Genomic DNA, 25,343 nt, shown 5'->3' on the forward strand with positions numbered 1-25,343 from the left:
ATGTGAAGGGGGAAAAACGTGTGGGGTTTGTGCATTAGGTGGACTTTTAGGCCCACCTGGTGATAATAATTAAAGCAGACTGGCAAATGAAAGTGTGTAGGCCTAGAATTGAAGGGGGGTGGGGAGTGGGGCAGGATTCATGGAAAACTTGCCCATTGATCTCTGTTGCCAGATGAAGTGGAGTCATTACACTCATGGGGACAGCCTTCAGACGTCAGCACCCAGGTTTGCCTGTGGAGGTCTGATCACCACAGACCGGTCGGGGCGGGATCAGTTCTCCCGCGCAGGGGAGTGTATCTGCGTGCAAATCCCAGAGGTGCGGCGGGACGGCCCGGGGCGGGGCGGGCCTCGGGTGGCTGAGTTCGTCTGCGTGCGTGGGAAGAGCGTGGCGCGCGAGCGCGTCTCCGCCCGGACCCGAGCCCGACACTGGCTGCAGCTGCGAGTGAGCGGCGCGCGCGGACTCTGCGGGGCTGGCGCGGCGATGGGACACCTGTGGCTCTTGGGAACCTGGGGCCTCTGGGGGCTGCTCTTGTGCGCCGCGGACCCCCGCACAGGTAACTCATCCCGGGCACGGTCCGTGCAGACGCAACCCCTGATCCCAGGGGTGGCGTGGGAGAGGCGGGACTGCCTGCCACCAGCCCTGCGCCAAGGCTGCTGCATGGCGATCCTGCGGACCTGGGACCTGCAGGGCAGGCCTAACAGAGAGACAGAGACAGAAGAGAAGAGGGATTGCTCTGAAGTCTTAAGAGTTCCTGCGTGAATTATGGAACCTCACCGCCCCCACCCCCAAGTGACTCCATTGAAAAAGACACTGAAACTTGGCTGGGGGTGGGGATGGGGGACACAGTCTGAGTCCTCTCTCTTCTCACTCTTTTTGGGTCCCTTTTCCCCAAGGTATGGAGAGCAGTCCCCCCCCCCCCCCCCCCCCTTAGGACAGGAATGGATCTCTGTGACTGGTGTCAGTCACTTTCAGGGGCAGCTGCCCTGTGCCTTCAAAGTAATACTCAGGAGAGAGTTGGAAGAGATGATAAGATAAGAAATTGGAGTTGTCCGTGGAGATAACAGGAGGATGAACCTGAGATAGGTGAGGAGCAGCACGGTCTTGGAGATAGGGTTCAGAGTCCTTACTGGAGTTTCCTACTCTTGGCTGTGAGCTGGTGGGAGTTATAAATGTGCCTGAAGCAGGATCAGTCTTGGAGCTCTTGGCAAAGTCAGACCTAAAGTACAGACACATCTGAAGTCCATACTAAACTTTTTGCATGCAAGAATGGACTATACGATTATAATTTCTTTAACCTTTTCTCATATATCCATTTTAAACAGTAATTTGTGTGGCCTTTCTTTTTGGTCTCCGCTTAAATTTTTCCACCTACTTTGAGAATTGTTACTGAATCTTATAAGTACCAGATTTGTATAGTTTAAGCAGAAAACGAACTCTTGTAGCCAATGTGTATCTTTGAGTTGTTTTAAAGCATACTTCCAGTTCTCCAAAGAAGCAGTCCACTCAGTGACCTTGTGTATGCAGAGGCCCCTCCCTGTTTCTAGACCTCTTTATCTTTCCCAAACTTGGTCCAGGCCAGCTATTCACATTGGCCCTGCAAGATGCAGCCGGGGTGCCCCTTCTTTCAAGAAGCCAGTATGACCCAAGCAGTGTGGATGAAGTGCCCCTTCTTAGTCACCCATGGCCCCTGTGCTGTCTTCTGTGTGCCGTCACTCTGTGCTGTCTATCCTAACTTTTGGAAAGTTGGGACTGTCAATACATTTGTATATCCCCAGGAACCTTACACCATTCATTGAATGAGTTAGGGACCATTAGAGTAAGAACTTACTATCATCAGGAGGCTGAAAAGATCCCAGAAATTATCTTCCCTAAAGTCTTACACTGTCACAGAAAACAATTTCTTCTTAAGACATATCATTACCTTTTGTACCTGGACTATTCTTTCAATTGACCCAGCTTTGCACTTCTTCTGTGCTCTTATAACGAACAACCCGTTTCTCCACAGTATTATTTCTGCAGCATTGTCTGCTGCTGTGTGGGCTGCTAACTGTAGTTATGGAACTGTAGTTAGTGAGCACTACATGAAATTAAGGGTTGGAATAAATCTTTTGTAATATGATAGGTAAGAGTGATGAGAATGATCATGTATTATTCCCACTCTTTGTGGCACCTAAGATAGTACTTTGCATAAAGCCAATGGGTATTAATTAAGTTAATGACTTAGTTTCTGTCAAATCATTGGTTAGTAGTAGAGCCACAAATAGAATATGGGTGTATTTACTTTCAGTCCTGTATCTTCATGATGTTTTTCTTTTAACATTGTAATATGTGGTACCATTTGATGCTTGAAATGAGTACTTGATGCTTTTACTTCTGCACTGTAATATCTTTCAGGTGGCTCCAAAATTATTCCCAAAGTCACAGAAATAATACCTAAATATGGCAGCATAAATGGAGCGACAAGGCTGACTATCAAAGGAGAAGGTAAGGTTGCCTCTTTTTTTCTTTTTTTTTTTGGCCAAGGTTGAAGCATTTTAAAGACTATATCACATTTAGAGATTTGTGGTTTAAAAAAAAATCCATAAGAGTTGTTTCTCCATTTGGCCAGAATATTAACTCTACCCCTTTGACAAGTAACAAAATCCCCAACAATCTCTACCATCCTGATCATCTGAATTCATATTATAATTACTTGCTTAATTTAACTTCCAAGATCTGGATTATAATGACTGAACTGAAAGGAACATTTTTTAAAAAATGTTTATTCATTTTTGAGAAAGCATGAGCAGGGGAAGGGCAGAGAGAGAGAGGGGAACAGAAGATCCAAAGCAGGCTCCTCACTGACAGCAGAGAGCCCAATGTGGGGCTCCAACTCAGGAATGGTGAGATCGCTACCTGAGCAAAAGTTGGACGCTCAGCTGACTGAGCCACCCAGGTGCCCCCAAAAGGAAAATCTTGAATCCACCTTTGCAGTTATTTGCTTTGTTCTTCATGGGTCTAATAACATTTATCTTTATCAAATATAACATTTGGAGGGCTTGGGAAGTAGAATGTTTAATAAGAGGCTGTGATGGATAACTAGAATGTTAATGAAGGCAGAAAGGCAATTAAAAGCAAAACTTTGGATGGCTTCTCCTGCCACCCAATCCTTCATATACTTCATCAAAGCATGGGTTATGTATGATTTTCTCCTTGCCTGGTCATGGGTGGAAATATAGTAGGCAATCGGTGAACTTCTTTAATGAACAACTGTTCCTAAGATTAAATATATGGTTCTTTTAGTCCTAAGGCCTTTGCATTCTAAATAATAGTAATATTCTGTTCATGGATTTTTGAAGGATAGGAAAGAAAAGCATTTTTGAAAATACAAAAAGCTATTATTTAGTCTTTAAAATAAAAAGACAAATGAGAACCTTTGGGAGTTAGAATGGACAGAGCAACACATTTAATTATTCTGTCATACATACTGAAATGTCTTTCGATACTTCTAAGTAACATTTCTGCAGAATTCGATCTCTCAATGACATATTTAAAATGGTTTATGCCTCTAAATTGTGAAGAATATATTTTGGACTAACGTTTGATTGTTGTTGTTTAGAGCTAAACACCTAAAGCCAATGTATTTGCTGAAGACTAATTTAAAAGAGGCTTTATCCATAGTTTCCTTGTATTGTAAATTGCTGTTAAGATGTGCTTGAAAGCTATTTGGTTCTTAACAGAGTTTTCAAAGCCATAAAGAAATGCCCAGACTAAAACAAAGCAAAACACAACAAAATAAAACAGAACAGAACACCACTCAACTATTTCTTTCTGCCTTGAGACCTAAACTTTTTCTGATCTAAAAACCATTCTTTGAGATTAAGGACGTAGACCCAGATGGCCCTTAGTTATAAATACAAAACAAAACATTCTATTCTTAAGGTGTTTTGGAAGAACATCTTTATGAATTTAGCTGTAACCTTTGCTCTTACATGGACTTTCTGAGTCACAGTGTATTGTGTGCCACTCGTGTCATGGTGAATTTCTAGTTTTCCCATCTGTCTCCATTGCTGGATGCTCTTGCTAGAGATAGAGGATCATGGGATAGTGAAATCCTATTTGAGCTGCAGATACCTGCATCCCCACCTTGATTTGTCTTCCCTCTTCTTACTTTACCCACGTACTGCAGGTGACTAAAAATGTGTTAGCATATATCTTTCTCAGAGGCTGAGTCCAAATACTGTTTTATGTAGGTTTTCAGGGCCCATGATATATACAGAATGTGTATAGAGCAATGTAATGAATTTACAAAACACACCAGACTTCCAAAGCTAAGTGAATGTGCTACTTGAACAAACTTTTTTGAAGAACTACATACACATACTCCATCAGTGCTCTCTAGCCCATATTTCATGTTTAGAATTGCATGCAGACCTAATTTATTAATCACACAAGAACACTTTCTAAATGGAATTGTCACTGCTAGATGATTACCTAAATGTTGGTCCCATATGACTATATAAATACTTTATTTTTGTAAAAGTCATGGTGAGAAAATTAAATGTTATAGAAATGTTCGACTTAGAAAGTGAATTCCTGAAATTCCACCATCTAGAAAGGTCTACTGTTAATATTTTGGTGTATCCATGTGACTTACGGCTATTTCCACATATCATATTCACCACTGCAGGCAGAAATTTGCTGCTGCATTACTTTGTTCTAAAGGCTAGGCTTCAGGAGCCAAAGATATAATTTTACAATTATGTGGCCTAAGTAAAAGTGTTTTAAATATTTTTGAAATATTTATTTATTTGTGAAAGAGAGAGAGAGTGAGACAGAGTGCTAGTGGGGGAGGGGCAGAGAGACAGGGAGACAGAATCCGAAGCAGGCTCCAGGCTCTGAGCTGTCAGCACAGAGCCCAACGTGGGGCTTGAACCCACGAACCACGAGATCATGACCTGAGCTGAAGTCTGGTGCTTAAAAACCCCTAAGTAAAAGTGTCTTGAGCAATGGCATGATCATGGAAATAATTGTGTCTCTGTCTAGGAGGCCTACTTTGATGAGGAGTGTTATCATTTTGATTAGTTCTGGAGTGTTTCTAACTTTCTTGGCCTTGTTACTTTATATTCATACCTTGTATTTCTCAAACGTCTTTTTTTAATATTTCTCTTAAGAAAGTGAGTAAGATGGAAGGAGTAGTATTTTACTTTTGGCTTTTTTTTTCTAGAGATTTCCCTATTACATATATTTTTGTCTAACCGAAGTATTGAATTATATAGTTTTTATAATGTTATGAAAACACAGGGACTTTTTGGTCCAGTCTGACTGGCTTTTGTCCCATCTCTGCCCCTTCCCACTGTGTGACTGGGGCTGGTTACTCCTCTAAGCCTCAGCTTCCTCATCAGTAACATGGGATATTAATTCCTACCTGTTGGGGCTGTTGTAAATATTGAAAAGGATGATGTATCTAAGGTACCCATAGATACTATCAGTTCCGTAAATTAGAGCTATTTTATTTTTATTATTTTTATTTTATTTTTGCATTTATGTTATAGGTTTGGTTCCATTCTTTAGGAATCATCCTTCATCACACTGCACCTTTCCTTCTCATTGTTTTGAATGTTACAACTTTGGAGTAGGTTTATATGCTTTCAACTCTGCTTTGTTTTTAACTAGAGAAACCCAAATAGCCTGCATTGTGCAAAACGACTACTGGCCTTAACAACACTGACATTTTCCATGATAGCAGCACAGGCTGCTATCAGGAGAACCAGGTTTGTGTGCCTGGCAAGTCTTATCTCCAGTTTTTCTGCAAAAGAAAAAAATACATCAACATGCCAGGAATTTCCATCTGAAGCTTCAACGTTTTCTGTTTCCAGGGTACACCCAACCCTTCCTGTAATCTTTGTGCTTTGGAGTACTTCCAGAGGTATCTTCTTCATACTCAATTATTTTTTAGAATTATACTTTTATACTGAAATTCTTTCCAGAGGGGATTCTTTTTAACTCTTTGGAGTTAGCTAAAACATTAGAAATATTTCTATAGTTTTTTTAAGGAGAATTTATGAGGATATTTACAAATCTTACAGATTTGGCCTATGCTTTCCTATAGATTTTACTCCTGGGAGATATGTCTATATATGTGACATAAATACTGTATAAAATTTATGTATGACATATATGACATTAAAAATAAATGTGACATTAAGCATATAGATGACATTAAAACAACTCCGAAGCAAAAAAAACAAACAATATCTTCTTTTGTCGGTTTTATTTTTTACAATTGTATTTGCCTTAAGAATGCTTATGAACAGATCTGTGTTACCATATCAATTATGTGACATGTGCCTAATAGGAAAATAAATACATGCATCACATCCTGAACCACACCACTAGTAAAACTTTCCATGCTTTAGTTAGTTTCCAGCAGCCCTTCTGTGTATTTCAAACTCAACAGGAACTCCAAAGATAAGCATTAGCTGGCAAAAGGAAAGAACACGTTTTCAAGTAGCTAGCTTTCCTCTGTTTTCATGTATCTTTTCAAAATTCCATTTTAGCAGTAACTGCCATCCTAGAATCAAAGCTTCAGATTCAATGCAGATATCTTTTACATGTTAAATTGATACTTATATTTGTACTTTAGCCTATGTTGGATAAGTTCTGTTTGTTTACGGTTTATGCTTAGAGGAAGAAAGCGGTATTTATTGAAATCCCTCCCCTTTGTTGAGTTCTGCTTATGTTTTCTATGTTTAAAGGACAGGAGAAGAGCTAAGAACATAGAGTCTGGAGGAAGTTATGTATGGTAATGGGTAATAGCTTTGTAATGAACATTTTTTAATGTTATTTTTCTCCCAATATCATGTGTGCCAGGTTGCAATCTACAATTAGATTCAAATCCTAACCACCCACTTATTAGTTCTGTGTTATTTATAAAAAGGAATATTAATACTGAACTTAAACTTCAGGATTTTTGTGACCAATAATAAGAGCAAATATCATCTGAGCTCTTAACATGTGAGCCAAGCACCAAGCTAAGCAATATATACAATCCTTGGTTAGTCTTCCTACAATCTAATAAGTATGTTATTATGTTCATTTTTCTGATGAGGAGACTTAAGAATGAGAGAGTTTATGTCTAAAATTCTAATGCCCAAAGTCATACAACAAGGACATGTGGAGCTGGGATTTTACCCAGGATGTCAGGGTTCCTTTAAAAGCGCTATCTCCTGGGGCAGCTGGGTGGCTCAGTAGGTTAAACCCCAACTCTTGATCTCAGCTCGGGTCCTGATTTCACTGTTCATGGGTTTGAGCCCCGCATCGGACTCTGCGCTGACATTGCGAAGTGTGCTTGGAATTCTCTTTTCTCTGTCTGCCCTTATCCTGCTCGTTCTCTCTCTCTGTCTCTCTGTCTCTGTCTCTGTCTCTCTCTCTCTCTCTCTCTCTCTGCAAATAAATAAACTTAAAAAAATAAAATAAAATAAAAATAAAAGCACTATAGTCTAACATGTAGCTTTACCAGAGCTGGGGCTTTGGGGCTTTGGCATTTGATGAACCTCTGGAACAGTGTAGTCCTACTTCCAGTCCTACCTTAGACAAGGCAATATTCATATTTTCTCATGGACTTTTTAGAACACCGAAAATGTTCAATACTTTAAAAAGAAGTCACGCCACAGATATCTGTCAACCCCAATTCAGCCACTTAAACTATTAAAGGTTGTTAATTGTGAGCACTTGTGGTAGTAGTGATTGTTTTCTGAAACAAGCTGCAAAACTACTGACAATTTAAAGCAAGTACTTAATATTTATTTTTTCTAACATTAGTAATATATACACAGGATTTAGAGTTAAATCTACATCTTTGGGTTTAATATTTTTCGTGGCTTGCAGATTTTAAGTTTATTATGGTACTGTGGGACAATATGCTATGTAGGTGATTAGGTTCTGAAATTCAGATAACTTATAAATTTACATTAATGACATGTATGCAAAGGAAAAAAATTCATAATTAAAAAATATTAGTCATCAATTTGGCAATAGTGCTGTTTTAATGTTAAGCACTTGTGATAGAAAAAAAAATAACATTTAAAAACGCACATACTTTTTAAAACTAAGAATTTAGGAATTTTAGATTTTGAAGTGGTCAACTACTGCTCATTTACTAACTTAACTTTATTCCAGAAAATATTATAACATTAACAAATTCATAGATTCACTCTGCATGTTAGAATACTAAGTATCTTTTAAACATTTTTATTAGAAGAATATTTAATTATAGGACTTAATCAATAGAACATTATCCAATTAATCTTAACCAAAGATATTATTTCTTGGGTTATTTTCAAAATTGAATGTTATTCCAACTATATAAAATACTTACCTGTGGCATAAAATTACTTAATGGATATTTAACTACTTCCAGATCTAGTCTGGAATTTTCATATTTATAGTAAGATTAAAATAATTTTCATCAATTAAAAAATAATTTTCTACTCTGTTTCACATCATCTATTTCTCTGGTTCTATTGAATCACACCCATTAGCATGCAAACATACTGTTATTTCACCAACCTAAAAAAAAACAAGAGCAAAATCATCAAGTTTCCTCTTGCCCCACAACCCCCTTCTGGCTACCACCCACGTCTCTGCTTCTGTGTACCGTAAAACACCCCCGAAAGGTATAAGTTTCTCTTCACTGATTGTCCTCCAATATTCTCTTGACCCCATGCCAATTATTTATCCATTGATCACTGAAATAGCATCTTCACTGCTGCCCCTCGTCTATATTCTCAGAATAGAAGCTAGTGAATCTTAGAAAATGTAAGTCACATCACGCCCCTCCTCTGCTATGAAGCCTCTAGTGCTTTCTCACTCATAAAAATAATCTAAATGCCTCAACTTCTGGTCCCATGTCCTGCCACTCTTCTCACACATACTTCTCCAACCGTGCTTGCTAATTCTTGAGTCCAGAAACATGTTCCCAGTATAGGACCCTGAACATCATGTTCCCTCTATCTAAAATGCATGCGCCATAGATAGTCTCCTGGCTTACTCCTTCCAAAAAGCTTTCTTGACCATTTATGTCACATGCCTCCTATATCCCAGAAACAGGGTTTGAAATCAGAAACAAGAAGGTCTTGGAAACAGGCACGTGAAGGGGCTCATGGTATGAGCACAAAGTATGCAAATCTGTATGTCTCAAGTTAGTTCCTGCAAGAGAGGATCCCCCACAGAGGAAACAGAGCAACCACGTTGATGGAGTGACTCATTCAGGAACTTCTCTCTTTGTCCACCTCAGTGCTTGTGCAATGGGCCCATGAACAGAGGGGCCATGAGGTGAAGGCCATGGGCCAATACCATGGACTCCCTTTTCCCGAGGCTAAGCTGCTCGCTGCAGTTGCTGAATACCTGACCTGCCAGTAGCAGAGACCAATACTAAGCCCTCAATAGGGTCCATCCCTCAAGAAGTCCACCACCTATTTAGTCACAAGTTGATTGCATTACTCCCCTTCTTTCATGGAAAGAACAACGATCATTATTGCAGGAACAGACACTTCGGATATAGATTTTGCCTTCTCTATCCACAGTGCCTCTGCCAGTTCCATCTTAGAGCTTCCAGAGTCTGAGTTATTGCCATGAAATTCCACAGAATAGTGCCTCATAACAAAGAAAACATTTTATAGTGAAAAAGTTGTAATTATTGGCACATGACCACAAAACCTGTGTTACCCTGAAAGATGTGGCCTAGTAGAATGATGGAATGGTCTATAAAAGATAAGTCAGCTATAAAAGGGGTCTATAAAAGATCCCAGCTAGGAAACAACGTTCTGTGGGGTGAGATGCTAGCCTCCATCATATGCCATATGCATGGAGCCATGGCAGATAACATGCTGCTGTTTCCCAAGAGACAGAATACTTGGAGCTGGGAAAAAATGGTTACTCTCTGTCAGTATTGCTTCCAGTGATCTGGAAACTGAATCTGTGCTTTCTGTCCCTACAGTTTTAGATTCTGCTGGATTATAGAATGCTTTTTCTTTCTTTTTCTTTTTTTCTTTTTTTAAGAGAGAGAGAGTGTGTGCACATGAGCTGGTGGGGTAGGAACAGGGAGAGAGGGAAACAGAAGATCTGAAGTGAGCTCCATGCTGAAAGCAGAGAGCCCAATGAGGGGCTCAAATTTACGAACTGTGAGATCATGACTTAAGCCAAAGTTGGACACTTAACTGACTGAGCCATCCAGGCACCCCTAGAGAATGCTTTTGCCAGGGATCCCTGTATGGCTTCCACTGAACTGAAACGACCACTACTACTTGATCTGTTTGAATTCATCAAACATAATTAGCAGACTACTAGAGATAATCAGTACTGATGATCATGGAGAGGTAGGGTTGCTTTCCCTAATGGAGATAGGGAGGAATATGTCTGGAATTCAGGGTATTAATGGAGTATCTCTTGGCTTGTGTCCAGTGATAACTGTGAATAGGCGATCGTGGTAACCATAGCCTAAGAAGGGCAAGGCAATTAAGGGCTCAGACCCTCAGTATGAAGGATAGTGTCACTCCATTAGTTGAAGTACTGGTTAAGGGTAAGGAAATCTATGTGTGGTAAAAAAAATAAAATGGGTATGGTGAGTATTCATTATAGCCTCAGGAACCATTGTGTTAGTGTGGCGTGTATCTTGCCCCACTAACCTTCTGGTATTAAATCTTTAACAGAGCTCTTGGCTTGAAAATGGATTGTACTTAAAATGTGGGGCATAAGCATGTCTATATGTTGTGAAGAGTTGACTGTAAGAGGTGTCTTTTACACTGAGCTTCACATCCTCTTGTTCTCACCTCTAATGCTAGCCACAGCCATGGCAAATAGTCCCTCATATACTTTGACAAAGTCTATGCTTGTAGCTCTTGCCTTCTGTGCCCATAGCATGTCTTTGTCTATTGTCCCAGGGCTTCACTGATGCAATGACTTGGGACATTGGAATCCATATGGCATGTGGACATATGTGCAGCCCGAAAGTGCAGGAAAAACCCTTTTCCCCCAGGGAGAACTCTCAACTAATGCGGACAGGATTTGATGAAGTGATGTTTCTTGCCATTGATTCTTTGATTCCGAGAGGTAGTCTGTAGTTTCCTTGGAAGTTTCCAGCAAGATTGAACCCCAGCTGTGCTTTTGGCTCAGGTTTTCTTTCTTCAGGTTTTATTCTTTTGTCCCAAAGGGGTCATCACTTGAATAAACCATTTGCTTGCAAGTTCTCACCTCAGACTTTGCTTTTTAGGAACTCAAAGTAAAGATTCCATCCCTTATAAAATAGTGTTCGCCTCATCTACTCTTCCTACCCCATCAGGCCTGCTTGGTTTCATAGCAGTTATCCCCAGCAGATATAGCAATTGGTGCACGTCTGTTTTCTCCAGCCTTTCACACCCTACCACTGGAATCTAAGCTATTTAATTCCATGCCTAACAAATAATACGTTCTCAAGCATTAGTTTTGTGGAGAAATGAATTGAAAGCAATTTTTTATGCTTCCAAGGAGGATTATAATCTTGGGATAAATACAAAATAGGTTAACTGCTTACTTTAGTACTATTCCTTATTATTTATTGATGATTCAGTACTGAATGACAATTGTTAGATCTTTGAAAACAGAATTCCATTAATAATAATTCAGTGTTTTTACCTTTCCAGGTTTTGCTCAAGCAAACCAGTTTAACTATGGAGCTGATAATGCTGAGTTGGGTAACAGTGTGCAATTAGTTTCCTCTTTCCAATCATTTTCTTGTGATGTAGAAAAGGATTCAAGTCATTCAACTCAAATTACATGCTATACTAGGTATGTTTTATACTACCTTTAATAAGAATATCTTTCTCATATACATATTAGTTTTATATAGTTTTTTATATAATCTGGATATTAATAGTATTTTCTGATGATCAGCTGTCTTTATTTCATGTAGTTTAGACTATTTTATAACTTTATTATATTGAGTTGTAATGCTCTTTCCACGTATTGGCACAATAAAATATATTCTAAATCTTCTCCCAGGTTATTATAGCTATTATCTTATCATTGTTGATCCCTTTTAGAAGATAAATGGCTACTATTAAATCATAATGATGCTCCTCAAAATATCAAAATTATGCTTTCCTGTCTGATTTGGTTAATTTTGTTCCAAGTCTTGACATAATCATTAAGATTAAAGATGATCCTTTTGTAGAGTGACATTTCAAGTTCTTTACTATCAGCCCAAAATGATGTTTGTTATTAGCAACTTAGAGGAAAAAATTAATCATTATAAATGGCAACTTTTACTAATAAGACAGGTAGCATGTATTCTAGAGGATTTCATCTACATTGAGCTTGTTGGCTATTTTTCAGCAGCAAAAACTTTCTTAGAAATTTGATCAAACTTTTTAAAAAGCAAATCATAGCATAACTGTACCAAGGTGACAATGATAGCGTTTCAAGTTATTATTCTTACATTTGTTAATACACTTGTTTTCCTCCTCAGTAAGCACCAGTGCACTTAGAATAAGCATTTGCCTGAGGTCCATGATGCTAGAATCTGCAGTACAGAGTTCAGGATGGACCTCTATCCATAATATAGAATGGAATTCTAATAATATAGAATGAAATTTAGCTGTACGTCAATTAGAATTTTTGACACTTTGTTTTCAAAAATGACTTGTAGTCTGGGGCAGTATTTTTTATTGATGGTATACATGAAATAAAAGGGTCATTGCATTCCTTATATGTTCTTCATTTGCTTTGCAGAGCAATGCCAGAAGGTTCCTACACTGTGAGAGTCAGTGTGGATGGGGTTCCTGTTACAGAAAGTAATACCTGCAGAGGTCGCCTTGACAGCTGGGCATGCACCTTCAATGTACATGGGATCTCCTCTTTAGCTTAACGGATAATCGATCTCGTGCTTGCTCTCTTGCAGAACTGGGCTTTTATTTTTTAATTTTACAGATTGTTATCTTTTCCACATTTAAAAAATATACTAGCAGGTAGCTAAGGATAACTTCACTCAGTTTTAATTATCTTCTATAGTAGTGGAATCTCTTTTATCATTTATTTGTTTCCCTCTTTAATTTTACTATTGAATTAAACTTTTAAACTTTAAATTGTTTCCTCACTCATACTCTGTTTTCTCTTTCTCCATTTCTACTCTTAGTTTGATTTTCCTTTTCTTATTGTCATTGGATTCACCTTCATTTTAAATAGCCTGTTTTTCCTTTCTTTATAATTTCTAATGTAAAGAGATGAAATATAACTGCACGTACCATAGAAGTCATGCAAAATGTAATTACCCTATATAGAGCTATTTACAATAATACATCTCTTCTAAGGATAATCCATATATTTTTAAAAATTATGTGTGTCTATCAAAAGTATTAGAGTTTCCATCACCCTTGTGGGCTCCCTGGACTTCTGCTCTCTCCCAATTCCAATCATGTTTGTCACAATTCTTAAGAATTATACCTGCATTGCTCTAGAAAGTTATCATTAGCTTAGTTACTAAAGCTTACTTTGATGGACTTTTGCCAGGTTTTGCTTCTGTTTATGAAATATGCTTTGTTATTTTTTCTCCATTGGCTTAAATAAAAGGAGGCTTTCTGTAATTTTATTTCACCAAATTCCTAAAAGTTGTTACCAGAGAACCTTATTACTAGGGTTTGACTTACACTGATAACGAAGGATGATTGAATATGAAAATTCCAAGCTAAAAACATTTTGAAATGAAAGAAGATTTTTAGTGGCTAAGGAAAAGATCTTGAATCATCAGAATAATATTCTAAACTTTATTTTCTTATATGTAAAAAGATATATTTTGTCAGTCATATTATGGATATTGTTTAAATGTAAATAATGTAAGGAGCAGAGATATTAGCTTATTGACAGTATTATTTTACAGGCAAAAAGTTTCAGAACCCCAACAATAAAGAGCATCACACCTTTATCTGGAACTCCAGGTCTGTTATAAGACAGCCGAAATATTTTTTTTGGTTTGTGGTCTTTAATTTTTAGTATATAAAATTATTATATCTGATAATTTATAAGTAATATCTTTTTTATTAAAGTATTTATTTATTTTGAGAGAGAGAGAGTGCACATGTGTGAGTGCGGGAGGGGCCGAGAGAAAGGAAGAGGGAGAATCCTAAGCAGGCTTCTCACTGTCAGTGCAGAGCCCAGCGCGTGGCTCAGACTCACAAACCGTGAGATCACGACTTGAGCCAATACCAAGTTGAACGCCAAACCGACTAAGCTATCCAGGTGCCCTAAATAACACATTTCTGATTGTACAATAGCTCTCAATATTGTCTCAAAAATGATTTTCAGTGGGTGCATATGAATCTGCTATAAAGTATTTAACTATACCCCTATAGGACATTTAGCTGGCTTCCACTTCATTATAGTTATAATTATACCAGTGTATAATCCCAACAGGAATATGTGAAAATACCCTTTTCTATACTCTTGACAATTTTAAGTACTAATTTTTTTCAAGTATTTATATGAAAAATATAGTAGCTTATTTCTAATTTTTCCAGTTCTTGATTTATGCAGTTAAATTTACTCATTTATGGGGCGCCTGGATGGCTCAGTCAGTTGGACGTCCAACTTCGGCTCAGGTCATGATCTCTCAGTTTGTGAGTTCAAGCCCCACGTCGGGCTCTGTGCTGACAGCTCGGAGCCTGGAGCCTGCTTCGGATTCTGTGTCTCCTCTCTCTGCCCCTCCCCAACTGTGCTCTGTCTCTCTATGTCTCTCAAAAAATAAATAAATGTAAAACAAAAATAAAAAAAAAATTACTCATTTATGTATATTTATTGACCATTTGTATTTCTTCTTTTATAAATTACTTGTTCATCACATTGGTTTAATTTAATGCTAGTCAATTTTTCCATATTAAGTTACAAAAATTCTTTATATTTTAAAGATATATATATCTTTATGTGGAAAGTATTTTTTTTAATTTACCATTTACTTTTAAATTTCATTAATGGTTTTTCCTGTCATTAAGACATTTTTTATTTTCTAAATTAAATCTATAGCTCTTAACCATTGTCATTTCTTCATTCATTTTATGCTGTTGAAGGCTGTACCACCCCAAATTATATAGATATTTTATAAATTTATACTTATTTTTCAAGAGTTTTTATGGTTTTAGTTTTATATTTAATTTTTATTTCTCTTAGGATTTATTTTTTTTTTTTGGTAGAGATCTTATTTATTTTTTCAAATATGTCACTCATGACCCAGGCAGTATTTATTGAATAATTCATTCTGTTTTTCATGAAAAACTGCTTTAATAAATACTTTAATAAATAGTATCTATAAATACTTACAGATAGTGCTTTAATACCATAAATACTCATGTTTTATTGTATTTGCTAGAACTTTCAGAACAATGGTAAACAATAGTGATGAACATGGGATATAAGTATCTGGATGCCTGTTTTATTGGGAATACCTCTGATGTTGGGTATTAAGTGTATGGGTGTATGGATAGATAATCTTACACAGATTTTTTTGTTTGTTTGTTTTAGGCACACTAATAACTATCCAAGGCAGAATCTTCACTGATGTCTACGGAAGTAATACTGCATTAAGCTCAAATGGGAAAAATGTTAGGATTTTGAGGTGAACTTTTGATATGGAAACATATGCTTATCATGGTATTTCATGATGTGATATTCCAAAATTAATGGGTCCAATGATATTAAAATCACTACAATGTGATGGGATTAAGCAGTGTATTTTCAGCCATATTATAGGAAGAAAAGTAGATTATTAGGTGATTCATCCATCAGCATGGAAGCAAAGGGCCAATATGCCATTCTTTTTTGGTTTGATGTAACTCTTTTTTTTTCTTTGATGGATATTATTAATGGAAGGAACATGGAGGCAAGTTCAATAGTAATTGAGTTAGTCATAGAACTTTATTACTGGATAACTTGTTACCTAATCTAACTGCCTCAATTTGTGTATATATGTAGCTGTGTTGCTTGGAGGTTTATAGCTTAGTCAAGATCAGCGGGATGGGGGAAGACGGGGGGAACCGAAGCCTCCTAACATGCAGTTTGGCCCTTTTTCTTCTACACCATGGTGCATGGGAAAGTGCTGAAACTGAAAATAGTTAATAACTTATAAGTGACAGTGTAGGATTTGAACACTGGTTCCTCTGTTTACCAGCTATGGACCAGATGGTAATATTGGCTACTTACCTAATATCAAGAAATAATTGTCCACATTTTGGACCAGAAACTAGCATTATCTTTCTGTAGCATAGGTGTGCTACACCTATTTCAGTCCTGCCTTGGAAGACATAAAGCCCTCTTCATTTGCTATAGAAGGAAGTACAGAATCAGTACTATGGCTTTGAAGAGGCTCCATGCTTATCGAATACATGTATAAAATGGATAAATAAATTAGATAACAGTTCATACAGCAATTAGAGGTTTTTTTAAATACTGAAAAGGTGATATATATGTATACACACATATGAGTATATAACTGTGTAAAGCAAGTAATTTGAAAGGTTTTACTAAATGAAACAAAGGTAATTTAGGTAGCATTCTGTGAGGTAGAACTCAAATCACATTTGTGTGTATGTGTAATACTCTGAAAATGTTTATATTGTTTCCTTACATATAATAAAATAAGTACTAAATAGAGAAAAAAGTACTTAACATTTTATATAGATAGTTTAGCATAAAGATTTTGTTTGCTTCCATATAGTTGAATGCATGAATGGCTTATATTCTAATTCTTAGATGGTATTTTCTAAGTCATCCTTTCGTATAATAATGCCAGGAAATAGAAAGCTTAACCTTCAAGAAGATTCCTTTTTTCGCAATTGTAGCTGAAATTTCTTGTGTTTAGTACAGGGGAATGGATAGAAATTATTTCATGAAATCACAGGACTGCAGTCAGCAGCGACCTAGAGATCAGGCTACCTAGTCTTTATATTCTGGAGACCCTGAGATACTATATATAAATGTAGAAAAACTTTTCACACATCTATTGATGTGAGAGGTGAAGAAGGTCTTAGAACTGCATCTATCTCATTTCTACCATCTTAATTGTGACACCAAGTACCCCCAAAGCAGTTTACTGGGCTTGATTCCCTTAGCAGAGAGCAGTGGCCATGTTCTGAGCAGGAAGTCAAGACACCAAGGTGTTTAAGCTGCTTCTGCTTCTCACAGGTCTTGTCAATTCAGCCTAATCTCCAAACTCAGACGAGGTACAAATTATAGAGGACACACAAATAACTAACGGACTTGGTACCCACTAAGGAGATTTTGGTATAAAAGATAAGATGGAACAAATTTTATATATTTAAGGCCAAATAGGGTAGTAATCCCACTGATAGGCAAATCCAGATCACTGTGGGAATCACTGGGCATGGTTAAGAGCACCTGCTGGAGTCCAACTGCCTGGGTTTGAATCCCGAATCTATTCCTTATGGCTGTACGCTTAAGCAAGCTACTTAACCTTCCTGCCTCAGTTTTTTCATCTATAAAATGGAAGAGTAATAGTTACTAACCCATAAGATGGTTGTAAGGATTAAACATAGTAAGTGCCTATAGGTGTTCGCTGCTAAATTTATTATTTAGATGCAATAAAGTGGGAGGTTAGAAGGAGAATATGAATCCATAAATCTCATACTGGGTACAGTAATTCAGTGTACTTGTATTACAAACCTAATGTAATGATAAAAGATTAGTGTGTAAGAGTATATTAAAAAGTGTAAAGTTCTCTGCAAACTCAAGTCCTAACTTTAAGAGTTCATGTTTGTATCTGCACTTACTTTGAATTTGGGATTTGTTGGCACGGAAGCTGGGTGGTTTGTTCTGAGTGCAGCAAAGAATACAGTACCAGTCATGCCTGCAGGCTTCCAATAGCATCGGGGTCTGTCATCCTTAAAGCAGTAGGTTGACCTGGTCATCTAGGGAAATGCACAGGCAGATGTTTCCCTCAAGCCTAACCCTGCCTCTTCTCAGCTTTTTTTTTCCATTCCAGTGGCATTGAGGATGTTAGTTCTTCTTTTAATCCTGATTACTCTGTGGGGTTTCTGCTGTGGACCTTGTGTAATTCCTACCTGTAGGAATTAAAGGAACATACTTTGTATTACAAAACACAAAATTCTGTTTTGTATTTGACTTAATTGAACTTCTGATGGAAGAGTTCCCATTATCTGTTTCCACATTTTCTGTTCCTGTGGTATTATAACTTTCTAACACACCAAATGTATTATGATTATCATGTTTGTTATCAGGTCTTTCCCAGTTAGAATGTCAGTCCCACAAGGGCAAGATTTTTGTTTTATTCCCTGATGTGTGCCAGTATCTACAGCAGAGACTGCAACATAATAGATGTACAATAGGTGTTTGTTGAATGAATGAGCGATGGATAATAATAAGTGATTGTGAGAAAAATATAAGGTGTCAGCGAGCTTAGTCGGAGGAGAGCATTTTGAAATGACTTACTAAACATAACTTGATCTTTTCCAATAAAATATTTATACAGAGTTTATATTGGAGGAATGCCCTGTGAGCTTCTCATACCACAATCTGATAATTTGTAAGTAATTCAAATAATTTTATTTAGAATATGAATAGTAGGTATAAACATGCCAGTGTAAATAGTAATATCTAGCAATACTGTATAGTTGAATACTCTAAAATACAGTTAAAATTATAATATTTTGTATGGTAAATCAGCAGTCATTTATATAGTTAGATGTAACCTGATATCCCCTATTGTCTCCAGTACAGTATGATATGAACGACTATTTAGATTAGTATGTTTTAGGATATTTTGAGAAATATCTGTGTCAAATGACTATTTCATTTGGTAGTATTTAAAAATATTTAAAAGGAATATCAATGGGGATAGCCAAGTTAACTACAAAATAATTATAAACTGAAGCTCTATTCAAGTATCTTCAACCAAGGCTGGGAAATATTTTCATTTTACAGAAATTTTTGTTGTAGCAACAGTTTCTGTCCTGAGATATTCTAAAGTCCATAAGATGTTTTCAAGGAAACACAGTTATTTTATTTTATTTTACTTTATTTTATTTTATTATTTATTTGGCAATAAATGGATCTTTATTATATAGATACTTAAGGGAAATACAGTATTTAAGAACTCTATTCTCAATCTAAACTTTGTAATTAACATATATATTTTATTAGGTATGGTCTAAAACTAGATCATCCAAATGGAGACATGGGTTCTATGATTTGTAAGACGACTGGAACCTATATTGGTAAATGTTGATCATCATTCTTCATAATTCTCAGAAATGCCTGACTGACTCTGTTTCCTTGTTTCATATTCTCTTAGACCTCCCCTGCCCCTTCATCCCTTTCTTTTCAACATTTCCTCTTTACCTTGGCTTCTTTTCAGTTTCATGTAGGCATGTATAAATTACCTTTTTCCTAAGGTTTACATTGAGGGTAAACTTCTTCAGATTTCTTTTTTTTTATTCTTCTGTCATCCAGAAAATTCCATTACTAATTTAGCTGTTTTCCCTTTAGCCTTAATTTTTATGTTGTTTTTTTTCCCCCTTGGTCTATGTACTCCAGGCACATAAATCTTTCAGTTCTTTTTTTCCAGTTTTATATCGACATAGATCACTATGTAAGTTTAAGGCATACAACTTGATGGCTTGATACTCACATATTGTGAAATGATTGCCACAGTAGGTTCAGCTAGCATCCATTATAATCTTTAGTTCTAGAATGAGCTTTACTTCATTCTGTCTCAGAGCCTTAACAAGCCTCCTCCCATCTTGAGAATTTCCGATAAAATGTCATGTCTTCAAAACAGCCTTCACTGATGCCCTGCCTTCCACTCTCAAAGTTCACTCTCCTTCTCTTTGATAGCTTTATCACAATTTTTAGCTCTCTGTGTCATTGCGCTTGGCTCTTTCCTCTACTGCACAATATGCTCAGTTTGGAGAACCGAGAGCTCACCCTGCGTCTCTCATCTCCCTAGCAGAGTGTCTCCCCCAAATAAATAGCTGTTGAATGAATCAAGGAAATTTGAGGGGTATATGGTTATGCATATGTTCTTTTATCATCCTTCATTCATTATTATATTTCGTCAGGTTTTTCTAGTTATATTTTTAAAAAAATTAAGTTTATTTATTTTTAAGAGAGAGAAAGTGTGTGAGTGGGGCACAGGCAGAGAGAGAGGGGGACAGAAGATCTGAAGCAGGCTCTGTGCTGACAGCAGAGAGCCTGATGTGGGGCTCGAACTCACGAACCATGAGATCATGACCTGAACTGAGGACAGACACTTAACCGACTGAGCCTCTCAGGCACCCCTCTAGTTACAATTTTGAGACATCTTAGTGTGTATATTTTAAAATACTTCTTTCAGATAATGTCTTTGAGGATTAATAAATGGTTGTGTAATTACAGTTTTAATTTTAAATGTCTTTACTTTGGTTTTAAATCAGCTTTATAATGTATAGTTATTGTTCTCCTGTGATTGGGAATTTAATTGATTGTGTATTTTAATTAATTCCAGGTCATCACAATGTCAGCTTCATCTTGGATAGTGATTATGGAAGGTAGGTCATTTTGTAAATAATAATTTTCATAATTGAGTCAACTGGGTAAATAAAATAAAAGTATATATTTACTTTGTGCTATAGATCCAGAGATTAAAGAACGGCTAATCACTTTCTTCTCCCAAATTAATGTTTAAGGGGTCCGTAACTCCCTTTCTCCAGTTTGTATCTCAGACACAGCCTTTCAACTGTTGGGAAATCTGGCATTACCTAAAACAACAAAATAAATCTTTGTTTGTGATATTGAAAAGGGTTCTTTTATGTCTTACGGCTTTTCTGACTTAATTGTAATTCTTTTGATAACTGAATAGTTCAGTTTTGATGTGAACTAATGTAAGAGTAAATAAAATCCCACAGTTAATATTATCGCATAAAGGTATTCATTTAAAGCATCAAGACATACAGAGTGATGAAAGATGGCAGTTACAGCTCTCAATTGTCCATCTTAGCACCAATGTTAATCACTTATAATCATGATTTTTTATAAAGCTAGAAGTCATCTTGGAATCAATCAAGATTTTGTTTACTCTTAACATTAGTTCACATCAAAACTGAACTATTCGGTTATCAAAAGAATTACAATTAAGTCAGAAAAGCTGTAAGACCTAAAAGAACCCTTTTCAGTATCACAGTCAAAGATTTGCTTGTTGTTTTAGGTAATGCTAGATTTCCCAACAGCTGAAAGGCTGTGTCTGAGGCACAAATTGGAGAAAGGGAGTTATATGTAGATATCCTACATCCTAATTTCACTAAGAAAGACTACCATATGTTTATAGAAATATCAGAATATGCAAATCTCAACACATGTTGCAAACCTCATATTACAGATAATAAAGAACATTTAGTCGCAGGCATGGTACTAAGCACTTTACATATATTGTCTAGTTGAATTCTCCCAAAGAACCTATGAAATTGAGTGTTACCATCTCCCCTGTGTTGCACACTGGGAACAATGAGGCTCAGGAATGTGGAGTAATTTGCCCACGGATATTCAGCCAGTTGGAAGGAGTGCTGGAATGTGAACCCACACAGCTTAACTCCAGCCTCTGAGCATTCCGTTCCAGTGCTCTGCAAAGAGTGGTGGAGGGTTACAGCCATAGAACCACCATTGGATCACTACGTAACATCCTGATCCAGAATTCTTTGACCATGGCAGGATTACCCCACCTCTCTGTGCATTTGTAAATGTGTGGGACATTTGTTGGCTGTCACACTAACTGGGGCATGCTAATGGCCTTTTATGGGCAGGACCAAGATGTGCCAAACCTAAATGAATTATTCTGCCCAATGTATCATAGTGTCTTCCAATGAGAAAATGAGCCAGTTAACAGAAATCCAAATAAATCATACTATCAAGCCATCCAATACTAACATAGCTGTAGTAGATCAATAATAGGATAAGTCTTTTGATTTCTTTTTTGTTTCTGAAGAGAGATGAATGATTAGAAAAGATTGAAAAAAGATGAAAAAGATTGAAAAGAATGGCAATATTACAATCAAAGTAGGTGTTATTCCTCACAGACTGCAAAATAAGGATGATGTTTGATCCTTTCATGCATAGAACCGTAATTGAGTTGGTGAGACCAAATCCATAATCATTGTATTTGAGGATCATCTGGTTCCAGACATCCAGAAGGAATAGGTTTATAACAAAGTGATGATTGGATTGCATACTTTATTATAGACCAATATAGACTGGACCAAAACCATGAAGAATATTATTCAAGGGCAGACCATAGTGGATGGCATGTAAATGGTACTATGACTCACTGTTGTGATTTCCATGGGGCAAATGACATAGTGTCCCATGATTTACCAGCTTTTTTTTTCAGCAGGGACAGTACCTACATATGTATATAGGCAATAGGATTTTATTGAAAAAATTAGAAAATCATGTTAGAAGCAGTAATTACGGAGTTTTAAATGATTTCTTGAAACGTATTTGCTTTTTTTTAATGCCACTGTCATTCTTCTTCAGGTGAAAAAGATGAATTCTTAGTTCTGAGTCTGTGTGAAAGGTATTAATTACCAAATCCATCATAGATTTCTCAGAGAAATAATTATCTAAAAATAGGTTTGAGTGATCAAGCTTGAATGTGATTGATAAGTATATATAAATCAGCATGTTGCATTAACATGCCCTGAAACTTTCAATTTTAAAAAGCCAGCAAATTTGCACATAATATAGGCAAAAATATTGCTTAAAATAGTTGATTCTGTGATCTTGGTGTATAATTCCTTTTTTTTTTTTAAAGCCAGTAGCTTTTCTTTTGCATTAATGTCTCAGAATTGAGGAAACTGTGTTTCTATATAAAACAATCTTAGGACTTTAAGATAACTGGTAAAAATATGGCATATACTTTTTAAAAGCCCAGTTTTATGATTACATGGCATTAAAAAGTTAAATCATTTTATAAATTAAAAAATCCATATTTTACAAATTTCAGGAGTCTTCCTGAATATCAAATGAACCAATTAAAGACCATCGTGGCTTCCATTCTCTATTTCTTTTAATAGTTCACCTTCTCTCCTCTATTACCCCAAGTTCAAACAACAGCTGTTCCAAACTGATAAGGTTCAGATGAGGCTGCCTTAATTGAGAAATGCCTAGTCATTATCAATGAATTAGTGAAAATCACCTCAGTGTCATACCAAATAAATTACATTCAAATTTTATTTCAGGAGGCAATTTTCCCACCAACTTAAGAAGCAGGGTTAATTTTTCAGATGCAGGATCTGGCCACAGACAATATTTTTGGAGCTGGCATCATTTCAGATCTTTGAGAAATCAATTGAAAGGCTTATAGCATACAAACATGAATCCAGTATGAACTTCTTAAATAACTAATTTAGCATTCAGTATTTGCAGAGACCCTTTAGTCTTGCAAATGTGGATCATAGTGCTTGGGTCAGATTTGTAGTTCACTGCTGGTCTCAACCACAAGATTTGCCTTATCCTTTTAGATTCTAGTTTGGTGTGTTAGAAATATAATGAATGGGCTTTCAGTCTTAATACTTGAATTTCTTAACTTCTCTAATTATGAATTACATTGAGGTAATTAAGGGAACAGCATTTAATTTCTAGGATCAGATTCCTTACCGTCCATGCTCTCCAGGCTATGAAAGTGCAAATCTTATGTCTGTCAAAAAATGTGAATAAGTTCTATGTTTGTGAAGGGTGACTTAACTCTGGTGCGTTACTGTTAACCTGCTTTCATTCATTGTGCTTTCATGCAGATTAGTGAGTGGCAGGAGAAGAGAACTGTGTAGGATACAGGATAGGAGCCAGAGGTCAGGACTCAACTTGCCTGACTTCAAATTCTATTTCTACCACTTACTCCCCATGTGATTTTGAGTAACAGAAGTAGATTCTCTGACTTGTACCTACCTCATGGGGTTAATGTAAGGATAAAATGGCATAATAAGTTTAAAGCTTAAAAAATCTTAGATTAAAAGCTTAAAAACCTTAGCATGATATCTGATAAGTGTTCAGTAATGTTAGTTACTCTGTTGTCAAATGGGTTATAAGAGAGGAGAGACAAGGGCCGTCAACACAAGAGCCTGCATGAAGGGTGATCCTATTTTTTTACATTAATATGAATTCTTTACTGAGGTATAATTTGCATATAATAAAATGTACATAATTTAAGTGTGCAGTTTAGTAAGTTCTGGCAGATGACTACTTGATTTGTATACTGTTATATTTATGTAACCAATAAGTACATCAAGATATAGAACAATTTTTATCTTCCCAAAATGTTCTGTCCAGCTCTTTTGCAAATTATGACATGATTTATATCACTAAAAAAATAACATTTTCCTAAAGTAAAGTTTATTTTAAAGTAAGGATTTTTACTTTTTTTTTTTACACAGGAGTTTCCCACAAAAAATGGCATATTTTGTTTCTTCTCTAAATAAAATTTCAATGTTTCAAACATATGCAGGTATGTGACCTGTGTGTGTGTGTGTGTGTGTGTATGTGTGTGTGTGACAGAGAGAAAGAATGAGAGAGACAGAAGGGGGATATGTGTGCTTTCATCAAATCGAAGATAATAATGATTTAAGGGTACTATATTAATTTATGTATTGCTAAGAAAGGAAAAGCACACAAGATGGGGAGCCTAATAGGAAGCCCTGACATTAAGCTAAGTCCCTGAAAACTATATTTTAATATTTATTTATTTTTGAGGCAGGGAGAGAGAATGTGAGTGGAGGAGGAGGGTCAGAGAGAGATGGAGACACAGAATCTGAAGCAGGCTTCAGGCTCAGCACAGAGCCAACGTGGGGCTTGAACTCACGAACCGTGAGATCATGACCTGAGCTGAAATTGGACGGTTAATGGACTAAGCTACCCAGGCACCCCTGAAAACTATATTTTAAATAGAAGGTTGAAAAACCAAGGGAAAGACAGAAGAGAAATTTGCATGTCTCTGCTTGGGCTGTGGGTTGAGGGAGGAAAAAAAATTCTCCACTGTCAGTTTAATCTACGAGGCAGTACTCTCAGATTTATGGTCTCGGTATGGTCCAAAAGAATCCTCAAGCAGATTATAATTTATTGTAATTTACAGAAATCTCAGGTTGGTAGACTCCTAGGAGAGTGTCAAAAGCAAACACAAACCCTCCTGGAAGAATTACACTTCATTCCAGGTCAGGAGTGATTGATGGAATGGCACATTCAGATTTCAGAGATGTTCAAACGTGAAGAAAAGTGTCTTGGAATCAATCACATATGACATATCCTGGACTTTTCTATTTAATGTGAAACTCACATGTAAAAA

The 25,343-nt window shown here is 36.6% G+C and overlaps 1 protein-coding gene across 1 annotated transcript in view; it reads left to right on the forward strand.

Moving 5' to 3' along the window:
- Nucleotides 1-481: 481 nt before the first annotated feature.
- Nucleotides 482-25,343, forward strand: part of PKHD1L1 (PKHD1 like 1) — a 158,151-nt gene continuing 133,289 nt past the window's right edge. The window contains exons 1-10 of the mRNA XM_042973164.1: nucleotides 482-554; nucleotides 2,396-2,485; nucleotides 11,662-11,806; nucleotides 12,749-12,857; nucleotides 13,893-13,950; nucleotides 15,527-15,620; nucleotides 18,510-18,563; nucleotides 19,181-19,254; nucleotides 20,523-20,565; nucleotides 24,439-24,509. Of these exons, the coding sequence (XP_042829098.1) occupies nucleotides 482-554; nucleotides 2,396-2,485; nucleotides 11,662-11,806; nucleotides 12,749-12,857; nucleotides 13,893-13,950; nucleotides 15,527-15,620; nucleotides 18,510-18,563; nucleotides 19,181-19,254; nucleotides 20,523-20,565; nucleotides 24,439-24,509 (811 nt within the window). The remainder of the gene's footprint in view (nucleotides 555-2,395; nucleotides 2,486-11,661; nucleotides 11,807-12,748; nucleotides 12,858-13,892; nucleotides 13,951-15,526; nucleotides 15,621-18,509; nucleotides 18,564-19,180; nucleotides 19,255-20,522; nucleotides 20,566-24,438; nucleotides 24,510-25,343) is intronic.

This window comes from Panthera tigris, chromosome F2 (genome assembly GCF_018350195.1).
Source record: "Panthera tigris isolate Pti1 chromosome F2, P.tigris_Pti1_mat1.1, whole genome shotgun sequence".
NCBI lineage: Eukaryota > Metazoa > Chordata > Mammalia > Carnivora > Felidae > Panthera > Panthera tigris.